This window comes from Hevea brasiliensis, chromosome 5 (assembly GCF_030052815.1).
Source record: "Hevea brasiliensis isolate MT/VB/25A 57/8 chromosome 5, ASM3005281v1, whole genome shotgun sequence".
NCBI classification, from domain to species: domain Eukaryota; kingdom Viridiplantae; phylum Streptophyta; class Magnoliopsida; order Malpighiales; family Euphorbiaceae; genus Hevea; species Hevea brasiliensis.
Window position 1 is genome coordinate 15798260 of NC_079497.1, and position 24492 is coordinate 15822751.

At 35.7% G+C, this 24492-nt stretch overlaps 1 protein-coding gene across 3 annotated transcripts; it reads left to right on the top strand.

The window, feature by feature from the left end:
• The first annotated feature begins 1400 nt into the window (after positions 1-1400).
• LOC110666877 (CASP-like protein 5B2) lies at positions 1401-22772 on the top strand. 3 transcript variants are annotated; one of them, XM_058147079.1, is made up of 4 exons: positions 1403-1559; positions 1893-2061; positions 4134-4266; positions 22399-22772. In XM_058147079.1, the coding sequence occupies exons 2-4, from the start codon at positions 1931-1933 to the stop codon at positions 22543-22545; spliced, it is 411 nt and encodes a 136-aa protein (XP_058003062.1). In that variant the 5' UTR covers positions 1403-1559; positions 1893-1930; the 3' UTR covers positions 22546-22772. The 3 variants fall into 3 exon arrangements, with proteins under 3 accessions (XP_058003064.1, XP_058003062.1, XP_058003063.1); XM_058147080.1 differs by having other exon boundaries at positions 1410-1559; positions 1876-2061; XM_058147081.1 differs by lacking the exon at positions 1893-2061 and having other exon boundaries at positions 1401-1559; positions 4112-4266.
• Positions 22773-24492: the final 1720 nt, after the last annotated feature.

A 24492-nucleotide genomic window follows, 5' to 3' on the forward strand; every position in this document is an offset into this window, starting at 1 on the left:
ATTTATTTATAATGATAAATTATCTATTGTGATAAAAAAATTTAGTAAGTATATTTTATGTGATTGCTTTTGTTGACAATATAATTTTATAATAATATTTAATTTATTTAATTTTATTATCAAATTCTAGGGAAAAATGTTTGTTATAAAATAATGTGACAAAATCTTTGTCATGAATTCATATCTTTATTACACAAAAGTTTTTGATAAGTGTGTTTTTTTTTTTTACTAAATTAAGCTTTTAGTTAATTTCTTGTAGTATATTAATTTTACTTTTAAATATATTTTACAAATTTCTCCCTTATTTGTCCATCTCATTCTAGCCAATAAAAAAATTATTAAAATGTCATATCAGTATAATTATTTTAACATCACATTTACTACATGTGTCCACATAATTCTTTTGATTAAATTAATTTATATTTTGTGAATATAAAAATAAATTTAAAGTACTTATAAATAAAAATTTAAAATATTTTTAAAACTTTTCAATTAAAATACAATAAATAATTTATATATTTGACATTCTAACCTAAAATATCTAAACTTTTAAATTTTTTGGCCATTAAACCTTTATAAATTCAAGTTGTGAAAATAATATTAATATTGTGATAGAGTACAGTTAAATTTATAATCGGTTTAAATTGGATTTGAATTAGAATTAATCAAAATCATGTTAATAAAAATTAAATTAAAGTAAAATTAATCAATTTAATTTCAAGCTAAACACAAACATCACTAGACAGTAATCCTGATTGCAGAGTATTTAAATAAGAAGTGAAAAAAGAAAAAAGAAATCCAGGTAGGACGGATTGTCAGCATAGAAGTAAAAGGTCTGCCTCCAGTGTCGCCAGAGCTGGAGAACCTAAAAGATCATCTGTCACAGAACCAGAATACGATTCGATTCGCATTCTGGAATGAAATCACGGCGCAATTTCATCTTCTTTCACTTCCAATCAAAACCCTATCTACCTCAAAATAGTTTGTAATGCTCTACTTCTTATCTATGTCTATGTAGCAGGGGAACGAAAATGCGGGAAAAAAAAAACGTGAAAATGGATATTAAAAGATGATATTTTCAAAAATATAAAAAATAAAAACGTAAGAGAAACATATAAATATAAAAATATAAGAATATATTTATAAATAAAAAAATATATATATATCTATATGTATATTTATGAATTTAAAAATTTTAATTATAATAAATTTAAATATTAAAAATAGAAAAATAATAAAATTAATTACTTATTAATTAATTAGATTATTTATATATTTATAATTATAAATAATTAAAATAATAAATATATAGAATAGTAAAATTAATATTAAAATATTAAAAATAAAGATTGAAAGTTTTAATACAGTGAAAAATGTATAAAAAATAATAATAATGATTAAAAAAAAAATTAAATAGGAAATAACGTGGGTATTAGAAAGGAGCAGAGCCATCGAAGAAGGAGAAGCGCCATCGGGGAAGGGAGGCTGATTGGCAGAGCATCGGATGGTGAAGGAAGCAGAGACCAGTTACCTCCCATCGCCGGCACGCTGCCCACCAGGTACTCTTCCTCCTTCTCCTCTTCTTCTTCTTCTTCTTCTTCTTCTTTTTTCTTTGCCTTCTCCTTTCTTCCTGGAGGTGCGACTTTTTTTGTTTTTTTTTAAAGAAACGCGTGTCCGGCGAAGGAAACGCGTTTCCGATTTCAAGGAATTACGGAAACGGCCCGGAGACGTTTCCTCGCCGTGTCCTAACGTTTCCGGCAAGGAAACGTTTCCAGAACGGGGAAACGCTCCCGCCTCCCGTTTCCATGCATCCTAGCTTCTTATACTGCTGCTTTCTTAAAAATGGAACAAAGATTGTAATTTACAGAGACTTAGACAATTTTGAAACCTAGGGCTACCTCTGATTTGAGGGTTTGAGTGATCGGAGAAAATGAAGGAATTGGTAGGGAGTCCAGGAGCAGTGAGTGGGCTAGTTCTGAGAATGAGGCAATGTGCATTTGCTGCTGCTTCTATTGGAATTATGGTCTCTGCCAGTGGCTTCATTAGCTACACTGCTTTCTGGTATTTCTTCTTCTTCTTCTTGTTCTTCTCAAACTCTTGTTTTTGTCATTTTCATTTTGGCATTTTCCTTTGTTTGGAAGACTTCACAGTTCACACCCAGTTTTTATTAAATGATCGTGATTATGTTGATATTGTTTTTAAGTGAGATTTCATTGTCTAGTGGTTGAGTTCAGATTTATGGTGATTTACAACAATGTTTGTGAATCAGTCATGTTATGTATGGAATTAGAATCCCTAATTGTTTATTATTTTTATTATCATTTTAAAAGCATTTCTCTGATTGGCTGTTTAACACTACTTGTCTAGTTGTCTGCGTTTCAGTTTGTTTATTCTTTGGAAGGCTATCTCAATGAAGCGTGGAGGACATTCCATAATTTTTTTTTTGTAATTAAAATTTTTAGACATTCCATAAATTTTTTTTGTAATTAAAATTTTTATGATGTTTGTTCTGCGGATTGGATAATCTTTAAGGACTGGTTAATTATCTAGTTTGTCTGCTTGTTTTAAGTAAAACTTTGGACAAAAGAAACAGTGAAAGAATAGGCGGAAGAAATACTGACTTGTAGCCGGTAGCTACCTAATATGCATTTCCACTGTGGATATTTCTCCACTAACCTGAATTAGCCTGGTTTGCTGATGTAAATTTCAAAATATATATGGCTATGTGCAAATGGAATATGTGATGCTGCTGTGGACGTTTAATATAGAGATTATAAGTCCAGTGAAATGCAGTTGAAAACAAATATATTTTTATTTTATTTTATTTTTTGCAATTTGGATTAAAGACATTAATTGTGGAATGCAATAATGGGATTTTCTCTGAGTAGTGGAGCAGAATCTTGTTTTTGTCCAGGTGCATGTAGTCTGCATTCTTACCATTTTAATTTTTGCCAAATCCCTAAATTCCCAAATACATCCTATGCTGATTGAGGAACTTTCACCCTTTATATATTCTAGATGCAGCATGGGTATTTTAACATCATGTGTAGAATTATTGGCGTGAAATTACTACTCAAGATCCCATGCCTATATGTAAAAGCTATAGGCGTGACAAACTCTTGACTAACTCAAACTGTCCTTTTCTAAGTATTGGGACTATAGGCATATAGGACTTTGTAGTACTGGCTCCAGCTTCTTGAATACAAGTTTAGCAATTACTTTTATCACTTGAGTCAAATAGTCCTCTATCCTTGCAATGTTTTTTTTAAGCTAGTTGTGATGATCAATTCATGTGTGATACAAGTCTAACCTACTGCATTTTTTGCTACAGAATTTATTGTACCATGTATTATTGTGGGCAATTTGGTGCACATATTAGGTGTGCTAATGTTATATCCATCACATAAACTGCATTCTGAATGGGATGGAATGAAATCTCTTGTGATCCCAAATGTTACATGAGTTCTTAGCTTTTTGTAAACAAATCATCATGAGTTCACTGGCTAGCAGCGTGGTCCTTTCTTCTTGTGTCACAGAATTGTTTGAAGTCTTGGTCCTTCACAGTCATTTTATTGTATGTTAACATACACTATGCCTAGTAATAAGAGATCCTTGGGCTCTCTTTTCCTTAATGTGACAGGTCCATCTCTCTTTGTTCCATTTCAATAATAAAAATTTAGAGGCCTATCTTCTCTTGTCTGCACACAAGTGTAAAGTGTAAAGTGTCCTTTATCATTGAGCACAATCTCTCTCTCTCTCTCTCTCTCTCTCTCTCTCTCTCCCTTTTTAAAAAAAAAAAAAAAAAATTGCATATATGTTCAATGTATATGTTATATGAAGATTCTTTGGTTTACTTATGCAAATGGCGCTCTTAACTATCTCTTTACAGTAAAGTGAACTGCATGCCTGTTAACAAAAATGACTATCATGTGCCTATTTTGCACATTGTATTGTTATGTACATCAATATATCCTGAACCTATAGTCACTTTTTAACTCATGTTTGAAGTAATTATAATATTGCACATGCATGATTTTCTGAAGTAGGCCACTGGATGATTTTTCTCCCTTGTTTACACTTAAAGAATGAATAGTGACACTCTTTTTGATAGTGATAAGTACCCTTGGGTTCAGCTATTTGATTAAGTCAATGGGGCTTCAAGCTCTGTGGAGCTTTGGACTTGCATGTCTTGACATTTATGCTTTGAGGAGAAAGAGAGACCTTCAAAACCCTGTCCTAGTCAGCCTGTTTGTTGTGGAAGATTGGGTACTATTCTATCTCTATTCTCTTCATATTACCTGATACTTGTACATATATGAACTTGCTAATTTGAGGTGGTCAGCATATTCATATCTCAGTTATCATAATAATGTTTCCATTATTTTCTCTATTGACAATTCCCATTACTGCTATTGATTTGTGAACTGTAGACTGGTTTCTATCCCATTAAGACATAAACCATGCTCATCAAGCATCTCTTGTCATGTTTGAATGGTCAAATAAAGAATTATTAATGCTTTTTTTGCGATTGTTATGTTCAAGTGTCTTATAATATTTTACAGACTAAAGAATCTGAAGGTGAAGAAAAACTTTTCTTCTATTTTTTCAGTGCTCTCCATGACTATGCGGATAGCCACATTAGATATTGTTTTGTCCTATGAACTTCCAAGCAGATTTGTTGTTCATAATGCTTCCATATAATTAGGGGCGTGCAAATAGTCGATTTAGCTTCAAATTGAACTGAATTAGAAAAACTAAAAAACCAAAATGCATTTTATAAAAAAATCAAATTGAACCAAACCAAATTAATTGATTATTTTTCCAATTTTGACAATCATACAAAAACAATTTTTCTTCCAAACAAAATCCAGTTCTTTCAATTTCAACAATCAAACAAAACCCAACAAAGTATATAACAAATTGTATCGCAATCAAACTTCACCCAAACTCATTTTCAACAATTAAATAAACAGATTTCTCCCAAACAAACTCAAAGCTTTGCAACCCATTCAAACTTTCAAAGCCTTGCAATCATCAACACTACAACAAGCTTTTGAGCTCAGAAGTAGATAACCTTACAAATTATCCAATAACAACAAAGGTCAAAATCATGAAATGAAAAAAAAAAAAGGATTAGAACAAAAATTAGGCCATGAAATACCTTGAGAATCAGACACTTGAGGACTCAACCTAGACTATCATCGATACTTGGTTTCGCTATAGTGGCAGTTGAGAATTGCAAAAATGGAAGAAAAGCAGTTGAGAATTGCAAAAATGGAAGAAAGTTTTCGTTGCACTTTTCGACACAGAGAATGACAAATATTATGAGGTCAAATGTTCTTTGTGAACTTGCGGAGCAAATTGCAAGAGAAAGTACATATGCTGAGGTTTTGCAAAGAATGGAATTGAATGCCATTTATAGGTTTTGAAGAAATGGATCTGAGGAAGGAGAAGGAGAGATGATGAGAAGAGTTAATGGGCTATGAAGGGAGAGTGAGAAATTGAGAGAGGAGAGACAACAACGAGAGGTGGCGAGATAGGGGCAAGGGCAAGGTCGAGGTAAGACGAGGATGTGAGGTGAAAAATTGAGAAAGGGGGAAAGAGAAGAAAAATTAGGGCTTAGAGATTAAGCCAGGGCCAACAAAATTTCTTTATAATTGATGAGCAAAAGAATAATGGATTAGAGCAAAACCAAACTTCGGATATTGACTCAGTTCAGTTATTTCTATTTTTTAGACCTTAATAGCCAAACTGAATTGAATCAAGTGACCAAAATTTTAGAAATAAATAACTGAATCAAATCATTTAGATTGAAAAATCAAATTAGAACTATTCGGTTAAGTTTTTAAGTTATAACCAAATTTTCTGCAACTTGCATATTATATTATTATGTTTTCTTATTGGTATGATGTGGAAAATCCTCATTAAGTTCATCTTAAATAAAATAGAGAATCTTGGAGTTGGGTGGGGGAGGAGTACGAGCCCATGATTTGATGGAATATTCTCATGGTTAGGCTGATCCTTTTCTGCCTTTTGAAAGATAATAAGCCCATCTATTAAGCTGTGTAAATAAAGGATAAATACTTGGCTACAATTGGTGCATCTTTGCTTGTTATATATATATATATATATATATATATATATATATATATATATATATATATATATAAGCAGTTATGAGAGTAGTACAACATGACCTAGAAGCATTACATATTTTTGAGGATTTAATCCAAAATCATTTAGAGTGGAGAAAGCGAATCCATATAGCCGACCCCAAATTTTTTGGGATAAAGGCTTAGTTGAGTTGAGTTGAGTTGAGTATAAGCAGTTAGGAGGCTGAACTCATGAATTTCATTTTGGCATTAAATTTTTGGAGCTGGCCATCTAGATTTGTTCTTTGAAGTTTTGCTTATATTGTTGCAATGCTTCAATATGAAAAGCAGTCACTTATTAGATGGAATTAAAAAAAAAAGAAAGAAAAAGGTTATTACTACATGTTTGTGTATCATAATAAAAGATATTTTAAAAAAGGTGAAGTCAAAAAATTTATATGCCACAAAAAAAAAAGAAATAGATGTTTACAAGAATAATTAAATCTCACTAATTAAGATGTTGCATTTTAATTTATTTTAATTGTTTAAGTAAAACAAGAGTTCAAAGATGATCATAAAAAAGATATATGTTGTATGGTTATGAATATCATCTTTGTTTAGTATATTTGTGGTTAAATTTTTGTAATTTTTGATGATTTTTTTTCGTCTTTAATTGTTTTTAGTCGATTTGATCAAGCTACTCTTGAATTGAGCTGAAAATTTTGGGGGGATTTCAGTTTTGGCTTTTTTTTGTCTTAGTACGGATTTAGGTGGGTTTATGTTGGGTGAAAAATTTTCACATTTACTTGAAGGTTTTGTTATTGAGCACAAAGGCAAAAAGCTTTAAGGAACTAACAATCCCAATTAGACATTGAATGGTGCAACTAGGAATCATGTTGACGCAGTATTGGATTAGAATTAGGAATTTTAGTATTGTAGAATTAGGAAATTTAAAGTTTTATTGTTTAGGAATTTTGTTATTAATAGATTTATTATTCTTCTTATTATTATTATTTAGTTTAAGTTTATTTAGTATTTCCTAATTAGGGCTAATCCTAATATAATTGGGATTTCAAACTCTATAAATAGGGCTTTTTATAGACTTATTATGCTATTGATTATTGATTTGAGCAGTAAAATTTTAGAATTTGTTTCTCTTCCCTAAAATTCCCTCAATACCTATTGGTTCTACATCACAACATCAAAGTTGAAACAATAACTCCATTCTTTTCTTCACATCTCTTTAGGAGTCTTTTTGCTGAAAATGGGCATAAGAAATGGAACTAGCATGTTGAAAATTTTAAAAAATGGCCCTATAGAAAATTGCTGATGTGGCAGGAGTGATGAAATGACAAGTGATGTGGCACAGGGAGGTTGATGTGGCGTCATGTCAATTGATGTGGACTAGATGCAGGGACAGGTTCCTATGTAATGCAGCTCACAGTTGCTTTATGATCTTATCCTGAAGACCCAGGTGGCTCCAAAACCTAGCCCGATGCGTTTTAATTTTTGGGCTTTGACTGGCCTTTCCGACGACAGCAGTGGATCAATCAGCGAATGGTGATTGGTGGGAGAGGATCAGGAGCAGAAAAATAATGAGATTCGGTTGGGATCCACGGTGTCATAAAGGAGCTTCGATTACAGGGGAGAGGTTGCCAACGTGAGGAGAGCCTCCAGGAAGTGTCGCGTTGTTTTTGCGTCAAATCCGACTTGTTGGGTTTCTTCTCCCAAAGTGTTTAATGGCTACTGGAGTTATGCTGTTTAAGTTTCTTCGTAGAGAAATATCGTTTGGTGTCATTGGTGAGGCTTTTTGGTTGCTTGGAGATGGTAGAGCAGTAGATGGGTTTCTTTGATACCAAGTGGCTGGGAGCCTTCTGCCATACATACATGCATTACACTCATGTTCAATGCCGCTTTCCTCTCCATAAGTACTCTCATGCTGGGAGCCCTTTTGTACTAAGTATATATGTATAACAAAGGGATCGTTGCATTTAATATCATAACAGAGATATTTCTGATACACAAGATCCTCAGTAGAGGCAAGTGTAGAGCATACATGTCACTGGCTATACAGATATAATACACCTTCTAGGGTTTTCAGGAGAAAATAGAGAAATTTAAAAAGCTATATGTGAGAGGAACAAGGGTTTTATTTCTGAAGGCAAGCTTAGGTAAAACTTGGATTACATCAAACTGAGGCTCTTCTTATATAGAGGGAAGAGCTCTAACTTTTACAATCTATCAGTTAGTGACTGGTTTCACGAGCACACAGAACATACTTTAAATAAAGTAAAAATAAAAGCAAAAGTAAAAGTACATCATTATTTTATTGGTGGTCGACACTCCTGCTAATCATGGAGAAGTGGACAGGTTGTAATTCCTGTAATCAGAGTCATGTGAGTCAATATCTCCGAAAAAGGGTTCATACCAGTATCTATGCTTTTCAGGAGATGGTAGGGCAGCACTTTCAATGGCTTCACATGCTTCAACATCCATAGGGTCTTGAGAATCTTACCAAAGAGGATGGGTCCAGTCAATAGGCTCGTTGTTCACGGGATGTATGGGTCCAAAAGGAGTACAAGTCACATGTGGTGGCACAGGAGGCTGATAATTATTAATCTCATAGAGGTGACTGGCTAGCTGTCATCTGAGTGGTCCCATAATATTCTTATTTATTATAGTACAATCATAAGTTCTCCACTCATATTCTGAATTTTGGGACCATAACAGTCCATCGGGCCTCCTGAAGAAGGGCCTGTGCATAATGAACATAGACCGGATTGTGGGTTGTGAGCTTATGGGCCTTTCATTAATACCATGGGTATCTATGGTTCTTCTAAGACCATATTGTTATACAGTTAGGGGCTTGAACCATTCAAGGAACCTTGACAGAAGAGTCCTGTGATCAGTGTTGAGGGTGTTTTGGTAAAGAGCCAGTAGAGGGAATTCTATAGTTGTAGAATATAGGGTTACCATACACCAGAGAAACCATAGTTCTTCAAGAATGAGGTCCCTTTCAGGATGGATGCTGATATAGGTCAAGAAAGGACTATCTGGCAGGAAGTGAGTAGTAGAGTGGACTAATCCTCTAAGGATATTTTTAGCACTTTGGTAGTGGAACAGGTGATTTCTGACAAATTTGGTGATTTATGGAATGGGCATATTTGGAAAGCAGTCTGGTGGAAAACTGTCTGGTGTTGGAATAAGAAATTCAGGCGTGTTGGCTGAAGAAGATGAAGTCATTAGAATTAAGGGAAAGGTGAAGTGAGTGTTTACAAGATGAAGATCTCTGGGTCTTGATAACAGATTTGGAATTAGGTTATGTTTTCCTTTGATGTGTTGGACTGTAAATTTATATTTTGCGAACTAGTCTTTGAGCCTTAACAGCTGTGGTTCAGGAAGGGCTTTGTTCTTAAAATCCAGAATCGTTGGAAATGATGAACTGTCCATGAGAACAGTAAAATGATGTCCAATAAGGTGAAACTCAAATCGTTTGATCCCATTTTTTACGGCTAGGATCTCCTTGTAAACATAATGGTAATGCTTTTGAGCATCGGGGAACTCACCACTTGCATGGCCACATAGGTGCTTTTCTCCTTTTATTTCTTCAATCAGAATGGCACCCCAATGGGTGTCACTAGCATCTGTTTGAAGGATGCATTGTCCTGAGCTGGGAATCTTGAGTGGTGGCGGATTCAGGGCCACTTCTTTTAGAGTCTTGACTGCCTTTGTTTGATCCGGACCCCAAGATTGTGCAGTCTTCTTTAGCATCTTTGAAAGTTGGTTGACATGTGTAGCAACATGAGGAATAAACTTTCTGATATAATTGACAATTCTTAAAAACTGCTGTAGCTGTTTTGTCGTTAAGTCTTTGTCAGGGAATCTTAATAATTCCTCTACTATGTGTGGACCTGGTTGATACTTTCCTTCATGGAAGCGTAATCCAAGGAAATCAATGTCAGTATGGGCTAACGAGCTTTTCTTCTTAGATAACATTATTCCATATGATTCAACTATGGACTGGAATGTTGACAGGAGTGCTTTGTGGGACGGTATATCTTTAGATAAAAGAAGGATGTCATCAATGTATATGAGAGCACTGTGGAGTATGAGCTCAAATATCCTAGTCATGGCTTTTTAAAAAATGGATGGGGTTGTTTTAAGGCCAAAAGGGAGAACAGTCCACTGATACTGGGCCGTGGGTATGCAGAATGCTGTTTTAGGTCTATCGATGGGCTGGATGCCCAGCTGCCAGAAACCTGCTTTGAGGTCAGATTTTGAGAATATTTGGGCTTCATGAAGTTGAGTGAATAAGGCCTAAGGCTTTGGCAAAGGGAATTTGTTGTCTTGAAGGAAATGATTAAGGGGCTTATAATCAATTACCAGCCTCTTCTTGCCTCTTAACTTTTCACACATTTTTTCTACATAAAAGGCCTGGCAAGCCCATGGAGACGTAGTGGGTTTTATCAAGCCTTGTTGGAGGAGTAGCTTGCATTCTTCTTGAGTTAAAACTAAATCTGTAGGATTTATTCCTGGGTAAGAGGCTTTTGTAGGATTGACATCCTCATTTAACTTAAATAGCAAATGAACAAAGAACTCTGAATTCTTCCACAATGGTAAATGATGATGGAATTGTGAATGTGAATCAGCACAGAATTTGAGCAAAAGCTCCCTGTGATCTTGAAAATCTGGTGAGGCTTCTGTTAAGGAGTACAATTTAGGGATGATGGTAAAAGGTTGAAACTGCCTTTTATACTTTAATCCCCTGGGTAAGATCTTTAGATGTTTTGTTTGTTGGTATAGATCAAAACCAATCAAAAGATCCTTATCTGGAAGATCAAAACCAATAATCTTGGTTTAAAGGATGCAGGTCGGGAAAAATTGAATACCAATGGGCCGCTCATACTTGCTGGGCAGAATGTGCAATGGGACCAATGGTATGGGAATGGTGTTTGGGCTATGAGTGGGATAGTTTGACTGGATGTTTTGGGCTAGGTAAATAGGGTAATGGGCTTCAGAATCAGAATCAGACTCTGAGTCTTCCGAGGATGAAAATTGGGGTTGGTCAAAGTCAGCATCGTCTGCTCCAAGAGCAAACACAGTCTCTTCATCTGGCCCATCCTGTTCTGAGAACAGGGATTCAACATCATCGGATTCCAGAGATAGATGAGAAGTTTGCTGAATGTGCTGAATGAGTTTTATTGCCTTATTTGGATTCTTGGGACAATTCTTCGCATAATGGCCTCGGTTGCCACAGATATAACACCGATCAGACTTTTGAGTACCCTGTCATTTCCTTCGAAAATACCGAACTGACTTCTTTCCTTTTTGGTGCTTGGAAAAGTATCTCGGCTTTGAATGACTAGGATACTTCTGACGATGACTTTTCTTCTTCGTTTTGTAAACACAATTTTTCTCTTTGCATTTAATAGCCAAATGAGACTTTTGACAGACATGCTTCAAGGTTTTACTGTTATCGATAATGTCCCTGAACAGCTTCTGCAGTTCACACATCTTTTCCAGACAGGCTAGTATCATTTGGTGAATTTCACCAATTGAGATACTATTCATATCCCTTCTGGTTGCTGCAAGAGACCGATGTAACTTTGACTATAATTCTTCTTGAAACCCTCCAACTTTCTGGAGGGAAAATGGCAGGGTTCATTATGCTTTTATGGGCTCCTGTGTCTAGAAAGCCAATAACATTAATGGGCCGCTCATACTTGCTGGGCAGAATGTGCAATGGGACTAAAGGTATGAGAATGGTGTTTGGGCTATGAGTGGGATAGTTTGACTGGATATTTTGGGCTAGGTAAATAGGGTAATGGGCCTCAGAATCAGAATCAGACTCTGAGTCTTTTGAGGATGGAAATTGGGATTGGTCACGTCTGCTCCAAGAGCAAACACAGTCTCTTCATCTGGCCCATCCTGTTCTAAGAATAGGGATTCAACATCATCGAATTTCAGAGATAGATGATAAGTTTGCTGAATGTGCTGAATGAGTTTTACTGCCTTATTTGGATTCTTGGGATAATTCTTCGCATAGTGGCCTCGGTTGCCACAGATATAACACCGATCAGACTTTTGAGTACCCTGTCGTTTCCTTCGTAAATACCTAACTGACTTCTTTCCTTTTTGGTGCTTGGAAAAGTATCTCGGCTTTGAATGACTAGGATACTTCTAACGATGACTTTTCTTCTTTGTTTTGCACACACAATTTTTCTCTTTGCATTTAATAGCCAAATGGGACTTTTGACAAACATGCTTCAAGGTTTTACTGTTATCGATAATGTCCCTGAACAGCTTCTGCTGTTCACACATCTTTTCCAGACAGGCTAATATCATTTGGTGAATTTCACTAATTGAGATACTATTCATATCCCTTCTGGTTGCTGCAAGAGACCGATGTAACTCTGGCTGTAATTCTTCTGGAATGAAGCAATGTATGTGTGCTGAAGATTAATGTCAATAAGTCCATTAAGGAGATAATAACGTTGAGCCATTCTCTGGTAATGTCTTTTGTAGAAAGAGATGATTCTCCTTAATTTCAATTAATTTGTACATGGGTATATATATACAATTGATTCCTATAATTGTGTTCTACTAATTAGGAATAAATCCTAAATAAGAAATCCTAAATAGGAATACAGAATACAGAATATACAGAGAAATAATATAGTGATTGACTTTCCATAACACTCTCTCTCAAGTTAGAGAATAGATGTTAATCATGCCCAACTTGTTACAAATGTAGTCAATCCTAGCTCCATTCAGAGCTTTTGTGAAAATATCTCCTAATTGCTCTCCAGTTTTGATGTGTCCTATTGAGATTATCTGTTATTGAATCTCTTCACGAACAAAGTGACTATCAATCTCAATATGTTTGGTCCGCTTATGAAACACCGGATTAGAAGTAATATGGAGAGCAGCTTGATTATCACACCACAATTTTACAGGCAGGGAGGTCTTAAAACTTGTCTCATCTAGTAATTGAAGTATCCACATTACCTCACATACTGATTGTGCCATGGCTCTGTATTCGGATTCAGTACTAGATTGAGAAACTACACTCTGCTTCTTGCTTCTCCAAGACATCAAATTTCCTCCAACAAAAACGCAATATCCAGTAGTTAACCTCCTGTCAACCTTAGATCCAGCCCAGTCGGCATCTGAAAAGCATTCAACATTCAAATGCCCATGATTACCATATAACAAACCTCTTCCTAGTGCGCCCTTCAGATAACACAAAATTAGTCCCAAGGCTTCCCAATGAGCAACAGTTGGGGAAGACATAAACTGACTTACCACATTAACGGTATAAGCAATGTCAGGACGAGTGACTGTAAGGTAGTTCAATTTTCTTACCAATCTCCTGTATCTCTCTGAATTTTCAAACAACTCACTATCCCCTGCTAACAGTTGCAAATTTGGAGTCATTGGTGCACTACAAGGCTTAGCACCTAATTTTCCTGTCTCTGTCAATAGATCGAGGACATATTTTCTTTGAGATAAGAAAATACCCTTCTTACTTCTCATAACTTCAATACCCAAGAAATACTTTAACAATCCCAAGTCTTTGGTCTGAAATTGGGTTTGGATGAAATTGTGGTGTGATAATCAAGCTGCTCTCTATATTGCTTCTAATCTGGTGTTTCATGAGCGGACCAAACATATTCAGATTGATTGTTACTTTGTTCGTGAAAAGATTCAACAACAGATCATCTCAACAGGATACATCAAAACTGGAGAGCAATTAGGTGATATTTTCACAAAAGCTCTGAATGGAGCTAGGATTGACTACATTTGTAATAAGTTGGGCATGATTAACATCTATGCTCCAACTTGAGAGGGAGTGTTATGGAAAGTCAATCACTATATTATTTCTCTGTATATTCTGTATTCCTATTTAAGATTTTTTATTTAGGATTTCTTCCTAATTAGTAGAACACAATTATAGGAATCAATTGTATATATATACCCATGTATATATTAATCTAAGTAATCCATCAATTCCTTAACAAATTCACAGTGATTAATTAAACTAATTACCTCACTGTGAACGAGTTCCGAAGCTGCAAAAACAATCGAGCATCATCCCTTAGCTAAGTTTGTCGTGTATCATCAGTAGGTGGATCTTTAGTAAGGTGATCATCCTTATTAATGCTACGCAAATAGACCCTAACAGTCTTACTCCACTCCAGGTAATTCGAACCATTAAGTTTGTGTTCCGTGATCTTAGTCATCACCGGAATCACATCAGAAATAACATTCTTATTGTCTGCCATTTGTTGAGACAAAGAAAACTAACCGAAATGCTAATCCAAAGTGCTTACAGCAACAAAATAACCCAAAATCACAAATCAAGCAAATACCGAAATAGGATCTGAGAGCCAAACCTCAGAAGTCCTTTAATGGTGTACTGGATTAGGCAACAGCACACAGTGGTGGAATGAGGGGGTTGAGGCGACGCCGGCGTTGTTGATCGAAATCAAAACGGCCGGTCTGCGGCTAAGGTCTCTCCTGAGCTGGGTGGTGAGAACAAATAGTAACCCTAGATAGATGATCTGCTCTGATATAAAGTAGAAAGAGATGATTCTCAATTTCAATTAATCTGTACATGGGTATATATATACAATTAATTCATATAATTGTGTTCTACTAATTAGGAAGAAATCCTAAATAAGAATACAAAATACAGAATATACAGAGAAATAATATGGTGATTGACTTTCCATAACATCTTTAAATATCAGCTCGCTTCAGAGAATAACAGTGCATATCAAAAAACTCCTGGTGCAATTGTTTGTTGTATAAGGAGGCATGTCCTAGGAATTCAGAGAATATGGCATTAACAGCTTATAGAATAGTTAGATGACAGAACTGGGCTTGTTGGTAATCTCTCAGAGACGCAAACCAGTCTTGTAGAGATCCAATTGCTCTGGAGATGAATTCTTTTAAAACAAAATGTGAATCAACTCCTTGTCTGAGCATTTGTACATCTAACCATGCTTTAAACTCAGCGAGACGATCTCTCCATTTAGATAGAGGAATGCCATTTAAAGTGTACCACGGACCAGAACTAGGCTTGGTTTGTTGCTGAGTGTTTGGAAGTTCAAAATTTAATTCTACCAGTTCATCATCTGGAACTTCTACTTAAGGTTCTTGAGCAAGGGCAGGACCTGTGGTTGTACCACTAGTGGAGTCCGATGTAGTTGCTGGTCCTGTTTGTGAAGAAGCCGGCTGCTGTCGAGGCGGATCAGTCATGAGTAAGGTTGTAATATCCATATTCCCAAGGCCACTATTATCACTGGAATAGTCATCATATTCATTATCAGAAGAACTGTTATTAGATTCATGAGACACAAAAATTATATGTTGAGGAGGAGGAGAGTCAAGATGCATTTTATCTTTTCCTTTATCAAGTCTTCTTCTGGTATTCTGAAGAGACTCATCAGAGGAAGATAGGCTGCTGGGTTCAAATCTGGTAGGTGCCGAAGGAGGCACTGATTTGTGGAATAATGGTGATGGATTGTATGGTACAGGTGTTGGTTCAAAAGCATAACTAAATGGAGAATATAGTGGGGTAGGAGTTGCTATGAATGGATTTTGTATCTTTTGTGGAGAGAATAGACTATAAGGGGCAGGTGTTTCAACTGATCTATGCAGATCAGCTTAAACTTGGGCTAATTGCTTCTTTAGCCTTTTTATCTATGCTTTTTTTTTGGTTGAACTTCATTCCAAACTTTCTTTGTTGAATCAAGGATCGAAGGTCCTTATACAGTTAGGTAACTTTCACTTAGAAGTCCTTGTACATGTTCTGGGCAAAAAAGGTGAAAGAATCCACCTTTTGATCAAGAGTGTGAGTCATAGTGAGGACTTGGTCAATTTTGGAATCAATACACTGCAGGGTCTTGTTTTATACTGCTGTGTTCTTTGTTTGCCAATTTAAGACTTCCTCTGCTTGAGTTATTGGGACTGGTTGGCCATCAGCATCAATCTTGGTTGCTTGTGCAAAAGGTCTCATAGAGATCTTTGTCTGCTGGTCTGTCTGTTGTGCCAATGGAGGAAAGTCTGCCTCATACGAAGCAGGAGAGAACATCATGCATGGATGCACGACTGACAGTGCAGGAGGTGGAGTAGGTTTCATGACAGGAGGAGGAGGACAAGAAAGTCCTTTTCTGAGTATTTCTAGTGCAAGTTCATAAATAGGAAGGGGTTTCTTTTGCTTGGTTGTTTCATGAATTCCTATCCAAGGACCACCGTCAGGATGATCTTACCTGAGGCTTGCAAGAAACTCTGTTATGTTTTTTCAGTTTCCTCCAATTCTTTTCTGAAAGGGGATGATTGTACTCATTTTCCTAAAAGTTGTCACAACAATCGCAATCAGGATCACACATTCCTGATCTTGGAAGATCCCATGGGCAATGGCCATCTATCCTAATTGGATAGACATAATGGTTATCAGGAGTGACAACTCTGATGGGATAGTGTTTCTGTTCTTTTGCTAATGGCTAGATCATTATGGTCTAAAATACAGGTAGGGAACCTGTAGAGTGTCTGGGAGGTTAGAACGTGGTTTGCACCGTTCCATCTACATTTCTCCTAAAAGAGGATTTCGTGATTTGGATAAGCTGTGAAGTAGCCTGCAGCTTCTCATAATTTGTTAATCAGACTTTTGGAATGAGTTGTTCCAGCTCATTTCTTGGGAATTGTCGAGGAATCTGGACGATTGTAGGAGTCGTCTTAGTATCAGCCTATACTAGTTGAAACACTTGCCCCTTATAGTCCAGTCTCTCCACAAAAGATACAAAATCCATTCATAGCAACTCTTGCCCCAGCATACTCTCCATTCAGTTATTCTTTTGAACTAACACCTGTACCATACAATCCATCACCATTATTTCACAAAACAGTGCCTCCTTCGGCACCTATCAGATTTGAACCCAGCAGCCTATCTTCCTCTTATGAGTCTCTTCAAAATTCCAGAAGAAGACTTAATAAAGGAAAAGAGAAAATGCATCCTGACCCTCCTCAATATATGATTTTTGTGTCTCATGAATCTGATGACAGTTCTTCTGATAATGAAGATGATGACTATTCCAGCGATAATAGTGGCCCTGAAAATATGGATATCACAGCCATAATCATGGTTGATCCGCCTCGACAGCAGCTAGCTTCTTTACAAACAGGACTAGCCCCTACATCAGACTCCACTAGTAGTACAACCACAGGTACTGCTCCTACATCAGACTCCACTAGTAGTACAACCACAGGTGCTGCTCCTGCTCAAGAACCTCAAGTAGAAGTTCCAAATGATGAACCAGTAGAATTAAATTTTAAACTTCCAAATACTCAGCAACAAATCAAGCCTAGTTCTGGTCCATGGTTCACTTTAGATGACATCCCTCCATCTAAATGGAAAGATCACTTCGCTGAGTTTAAAGCATGGTTAGATGTACAAATGCTCAGACAATGAGCTTATTCACATGTTATTTTAAAAGAATTCATCTCTAGAGCAATTGGATCTCTACAAGACTAATTTGCATCTCTGGAAGATTACCAACAAGCCCAATTCTGTCATCTAACTATTCTACAAGCTGTTAATGCCATATTCTTTGAATTCTTAGGAGATGCCTCCTTGTACAACAAACAACTGCACCAGGAGTCTTTTGATATGCGCTGTTGTTCTCTGAAGCGAGCTGATATTGAAAGACATTATTAGAGAATGGTTCAACGTTATTATCTCCTTAATAGATTTAATGACATTAATTTTCAGCACACATACATTGCTTCTTTTCTAGAAGAATTACAGCCAGAGTTACATCGGTCTCTTGCAGCAATCAGAAGAGATATGAATACTATCTCAATTGGTGAAATTCACAAAATGACATTAGCCTGTCTCGAAAAGATGTGTGAATAGCAGAAGCTGTTCAGGGACATTATCGATAACAGTAAAACCTTGAAGCATGTCTGTCAAAAGTCTCATTTGGCTATTAAATGTAAAGAGAAAAATTGTGTGTGCAAAACAAAGAAGAAAAGTCATTGTCAGAAGTATCCCAGTCATTCAAATCTGAGATACTTTTTTAAGCACTAAAAAGGAAAGAAGTTAGTTCATTATTTTCCAAAGAAACAACAGGTTACTCAAAAGTCTAATCGGTGTTATATCTGTGGCAACTGAGGCCCTATGCGAAGAATTGTCCCAAGAATCCAAATAAGGCAGTAAATCTCATTCAGCACATTCAGCAAGCTTCTCATCTATCTCTGGAATCCGATGATGTTGAATCCCTGTTCTCAGAACAGGATGGGCTAGATGAAGAGACTGTGTTTGCTCTTGGAGCAGACGATGCTGACTTTGATCAATCCTAATTTCCATCCTCAGAAGACTCTGAGTCTGATTCTGAGGCCCATTACCCTTTTTACTTGGCCCAAAACATCCCGTCAAACTATCCCACTTATAGCCCCAACACCATTCCCATGCCTTTGGTCCCATTGCACATTATGCCCAGGAAGTATGAGCGGCCCATTAATGTTATTGGATTTCTAGACACAGGAGCCCATAAAAGTATGATGAACCCTGCCATTCTCCCTCCAGAAAGTTGGATACCACATACAGAGTACTTCAAGGCTACAGATGGAAATATTTTCAAAATAAATTTGATTACCAAGCACCCCATTGGTATTTAGTTTTTCCCGACCTGCATCCTTTGGACTAAGATTATTGGTTCTGATTTTTCAGATAAGGATCTTTTAATTGGTTTTGATCTATACCAACAAGTTAAACATCTGAAGATCCTACCCAGGGGATTAAAATATAAAAGGCAGTTTCAGCCTTTTACCACTATCCCTAAATTGTACTCCTTGACAGAAGCCTCACCAGATTTCCAAGATCACAGGGAGCTTCTGCTCAAATTCTGTGCTGATTCACATTCATAATTCCATCATCCTTTACCATTGTGGAAGAATTCAGAGTTCTTTGTTCATTTGCCATTTAAGTTAAATGAGGATGTCAATCCTACAAAAACCTCTCACCCGGAAATGAATCCTGCAGATTTGGTTCTAGCCCAAGAAAAATGCAAGTTACTCCTCCAACAGGGCTTGATAAACCCACTATGTCTCCATGGGCTTGCCAGGCCTTTTATGTGGAAAAAATGTCTGAAAAGTTAAGAGGCAAGAAGAGGCTGGTAATTGATTATAAGCTCCTTAATCATTTCCAAGGATTTTGGATTTTAAGAATAAAGCCCTTCCTGAACCACAGTTATTAAGGCTCAAAGACTAGTTCGCAAAATATAAATTTACAGTCCAACACTTCAAAGGGAAACACAGACTAATTCCAGATCTGTTATCGAGACCCAGAGATCTTCATCTTGTAAACATTCACTTCACCTTCTCCTCAATTCTAATGGCTTCATCTTCTTCAGCCAACACGCCTGAATTTCTCATCCCAACACCAGACAGTTTTCCACCAAGCTACTCTCCAAATATGCCTATTCCAGAAATCATCAAATTTGCCAGAAATCACCTGTTTCACTATCAAAGTGCTAGAAATACCCTTAGAGGATTAGTTCCCTCTATTACTCACTTCCTGCCAGACAGTCCTTTCTTGACCTGTATTAGCATCCATCCTGAAAAGGACCTCATTCTTGAAGAACTATGGTTTCTCTAGTATATGATAACCCTGTATTCTACAACTATAAAATTCCTTCTACTGGCTTTTTATCAAAACACCCTCAACACTGATCACAGGACTCTTCTGTCAAGGTTCCTTGAATGGTTCAAGCCCCTAACTGTATGGCAATATGGTCTTAGAAGGATCATAGATACCCATGGTATTGATGAAAGGCCCATAAGCTCACAACCCACAATCCGGCCCATGTTCATTATGCACAGGCCCTTCTTCAGGAGGCCCGATGGACTGTTATGGTCCAAAAATTCAGAATATGAGTGGAGGATTTATGATGGTACTATAACATATAAAAATGTTATTGGACTACTCAGACAACAGCTGGCCAGTTACCTCTGTGAGATTAATAATTATCAGCCTCCTGTGCCACCACATGTGACTTCTACTCCTTTTGAACCCATCCATCCCGTGAACAACGAGCCTATTGACTGGACCCATCCTCTTTGGCAAGATTCTCAAGACCCCATGGATGTTGAAGCACGTGAAGCCATTGAAAGTGCTGTCTCACCATCTCTTGAAGAGCGTGGACCCTGGTATGAACCATTTTTCGAAGATATTGACTCGGATGATTTTGATTATAGGAATTGCAACCTATCCACTTCTCCATGATTAGCGGGAGTGTCGACCACCAATAAAATAATGATGTACTTTTACTTTTACTTTATTTAAAGTATATTCTGTGTGCTTGTGAAACCGGTCACTAACCGGTAGCTTGTAAAAGTTAGAGCTCTTCCCTCTATATAATGAGAGTCTCAGTTTGATGTAATTCAAGTTTTGCCTAAGCTTGCCTTCAGAAATAAAACCTTGTTTCTCTCACATATGACTTTTTAAGTTTCTCTCTTTTCTCCTGAAAATTCTAGAAGGTATCTTATATCTGTATAGTCAGTGACACATATGCTCTACACTTGCCTCTACTAAGTATCTTGTGTATCAGAAATGTCTCTGTTATGATATTAAATGCAATGGTCCCTTTGTTATACATTACATGCTTAGTATAAAAGGGCTTCCAGCCTGAGAGTACCTATGTAAAGGGAAGTAGCATTGAGCATGAGTGCTATGCATATATGTATAGCAGAGGGCTTCCGGCCACTTGGTATCACGTATGCTCTACACTTGCCTCTACTGAGGATCTTGTGTATCAGAAATGTCTTTGTTATGATATTAAATGCAATGGTCCCTTTGTTATACATACATGCTTAGTACAAAAGAGCTCTTAACCTGATAGTACCTATGGAGAGGGAAAGCGGCATTGAGCATGAGTGCTATGCGTGTATGTATGGCTGAGGGCTCCCAGCCACTTGGTATCGGAGCCTGGACATACAAGTATAATACATTATTCAAAGGCGAGTAAGGAGAAATCTTTCTTAAAAATAGCTTGCCAAACACCAACTCCATCTATACAAACAGTAGTTGAGCAACCTACCCCTACAGAAATAGTAAACCTCACCTCTTCTCTTTCTCTCTCTTTCCCCCCTTAGAAGAACTTTATCATCTCGTATAGATAATCTTGTAGAAATTGCTACTCTACCTGAAGAGACTCATCAGAGGAAGATAGACTGCTGGGTTCAAATCTGGTAGGTGCTAAAGGAGGCACTGGTTTGTGGAATGATGGTGATGGATTGTATGGTACAGGTGTTGGTTCAAAAGCATAACTGAATGGAGAGTATGCTGGGGCAGGAGTTGCTATGAATGGATTTTGTATCTTTTGTAGAGAGAATGGACTATAAGGCGCAAGTGTTTCAACTGGTCTATGCAGATCAACTTAGATGGCAAAGGAAAACTTCGAAGTAAACACAAAGAAGGGAATTCTCAAACATTGGAAGGGTGGGAGTTCAGAAGGCTATGATACTAAACTGATAAAACCAATGTGTATTGGGGGGATTTTGAGGGGATTTTAGGGGAGAGATAAATTTTCTAAGCTGAATGGAGACAAATTCTGAGATTTTATTGCTCAAATCAATAATCAATAGCATAATAGGTCTATAAATAAGAATAGAGATACTAAAATAATCCCAATTACACGAGGATTAAAAGCCCTAATTCAACCCCACTTAAGAATACTTAATAAGCGTAAACTAAATAATAATAATAATAATAATAATAATAATAATAATAATATTGCTAAATGATAAAGCTTTAAATTTCATAATTCTACAATGATTAAAATTCCTATTTCTAATCCATTACTGCATCATGCTGTCTTCCAAGGTAATATGATTGTGTGTTCTCCTCATTTGATTCTTTATCCTTAAGCACTTTAAAACTTTTTAAAACTTGAGGTCGAGTTTTCTACAATTAGGAAATTTAAAATTTTATTGTTTAGGAATTTTAATATTACTAGATTTATTATTAATATTTAGTTTAAGTTTATTTAGTATTTCTAATTGGGATTGAATTATGGTTTCTAATTCTAATGTAATTGGGATTTCAAATTATGATAGTATTTCTACTTTTATTTGCGGACCCATTATGCTATTGATTATTGCTTTGAGAAAGAAAAACTGAGAATTTGTTTCTCTTCACCAAAATCCAGCTATTGGTTCTGCATCACATGTCCACTTTCTTGAATTGTGAAATGAATGTCAGTGCCGCTTGGCATTACCAATAATTGTTCTAAATGTGCAGGCGACAGCAATGTTATCACTTGCAGCTGCATGCTCATCAGCAGGCGTAGTTGTTGTATATGCGAGAGACTTGAATTTTTGCAAGTCAGAACCAAGTCTCCCATGTAGCAGGTTTGAGATTTCCATACTTTTTGGTTTCCTAACATGACTTCTTGTTAGCATATCATCTCATGTGATGTTCTGGATCCTAGCCTCTTTCTGGATAACTCATTTGTGTCCTTGCTCTAGAGTTGGTGAATACACAATTGATGGTGCTCCTTTCCTTCACATTTTTTTTTCTTTGACAGCCTTAATTTATTCAATTTTTAGAATTTTCCTTTCCATCGCCATTTTCATTAAGTTTTGCTTATTTATAAAGGTTTTTGGTTTTGGTTATGGACTCGAGGTATGCAGATTTATATTTATTTGTTTCACAGGCATATTAGCATATAATGTATTGGATATCATTTAATTCTCAAGATACGATAAATATAATAGTTTTGTCCCTCTATTTTTAATGAGAAACAAGCTAATTAGTAATAAATTGAAGTAGTCAACTTCAGTTTGGGGATTAAATTGTTATAAATATTAAAATTATAGGGACTAAACTATTATAAAAAGTGAAATGTAATGGACTAAACTATTACAACTTTTAATCAACTAACAATAGACTTTAATAAAATAATTATTTTGTTAATAAAAAAATATCTCGAGAGTCAACTTGTTTTTCATTAAAAATTAAAAGTATTAAATTGTAATTTTTATTATAATCAGAGATTAAATTGTAAATTTCCTTTATATATTTTTGGCCTCTGAGCAAAGCTATTGTTGGTTATATTTGCAATTACTTGTAAATTTGTAAAAATAAGCTTGACTTAATTGAGAAGTTGTCAAAATTAGGGGTGTACGATTCTGATTCTAATTTTAGTTTGGGGTTTGCCTAGGCATCAAAATCGAACCAAATTTCAGTTTGGTTTTTTGTTGCTTGGTTCTGGTTTGATTTTTGGTATTTCTATAAAAAAATTATACTTGAATTCATATTTAAATTTCTAAGTATGTTATTAATTCACAATATATCATATAATACATCTTTTAATTATTTTTAAATTATATAATCTTTAAATATGAGGTACATATTTAAAATTAAGTATATTATATAATATAGTAGTATAAGTATATTATATAATATATTGTTTATTTTTTTAATTAATTATGTAATCGTTAATTATAAAATGTAAATACAAATTAAGCATATACATAGGATAATAGTGCTTTAATTAATAAGAATTAGAAGGTGATGTAATGTATTTATAACTAAAATTATTAAAAAAAGGTTGAGAAAGGAAAGATAATATAATGTTGTATATAGTCTATATTTGCATAGAAACATAAAAGTATATTGAAAGTATATAATATATATATATAAAAAAAAAAAGAGAAACATATGCACAAAATTGATTATCAGTTCGATTTTGGTTCGGTTTTTAATGAAAAATCAAAATTGAATCAATATCAAAATAAATTTAGTTAGATTCAGTTGTTATCGATTTAATATGATTCTTCAGTTTAATTTAGAGCTCCTGAAAATCATGCATAGCCTTGGTCAAAATTAGATAGGTTGGATCAAGATTCAAGAGGTATAGTATCTAGGTTGTCATTGAGATTACACACAAGCTAAAAGAAAAATCCCATTATTGTGGCTAAGATCTTTTATTTCATTTTATTTTTTAGGGCTTGTGTGGCTTTTAACACATGATACAAGTAATTGAACAAATTGGTTATATCGTGCCCTCGGAGAAATTTTTTTAATTGAATATCTTAACTTACAAATGCCCTCCAACAAAGACGCCTATAAAAGCTCCTCAAATCTCCTTCTGAAGTCTGAACAACTTGAGAAGGAGGATCCCCAGTTGCCAATAATGACAAGCATGCTAATTTTTTAAAATTAAAGTTGTTCTATGAAGCTCAACCCAAAGAACCGAGTGTAAGATATCCGTTCTCAGTGAATGCAACATGACTTGCTAATTACTCTTACCGCTCATTAGCTGGTTCTGTGCTTGTTAAGGAAGATGCAATGCTTCTGTCGAGGAACCATCCAAGAGAGTCAATTAGAGCG

Excerpts from the sequence above, each read along its gene's own strand:
- LOC110666877 (XM_058147079.1), top strand. The coding sequence starts at position 1,931 with ATGAAGGAATTGGTAGGGAGTCCAGGAGCAGTGAGTGGGCTAGTTCTG. Across the intron at positions 2,062-4,133 it reads ATTAGCTACACTGCTTTCTG|CTATTTGATTAAGTCAATGG; the intron begins GTATTTCTTCTT and ends CCTTGGGTTCAG. Across the intron at positions 4,267-22,398 it reads TGTTTGTTGTGGAAGATTGG|GCGACAGCAATGTTATCACT; the intron begins GTACTATTCTAT and ends CTAAATGTGCAG.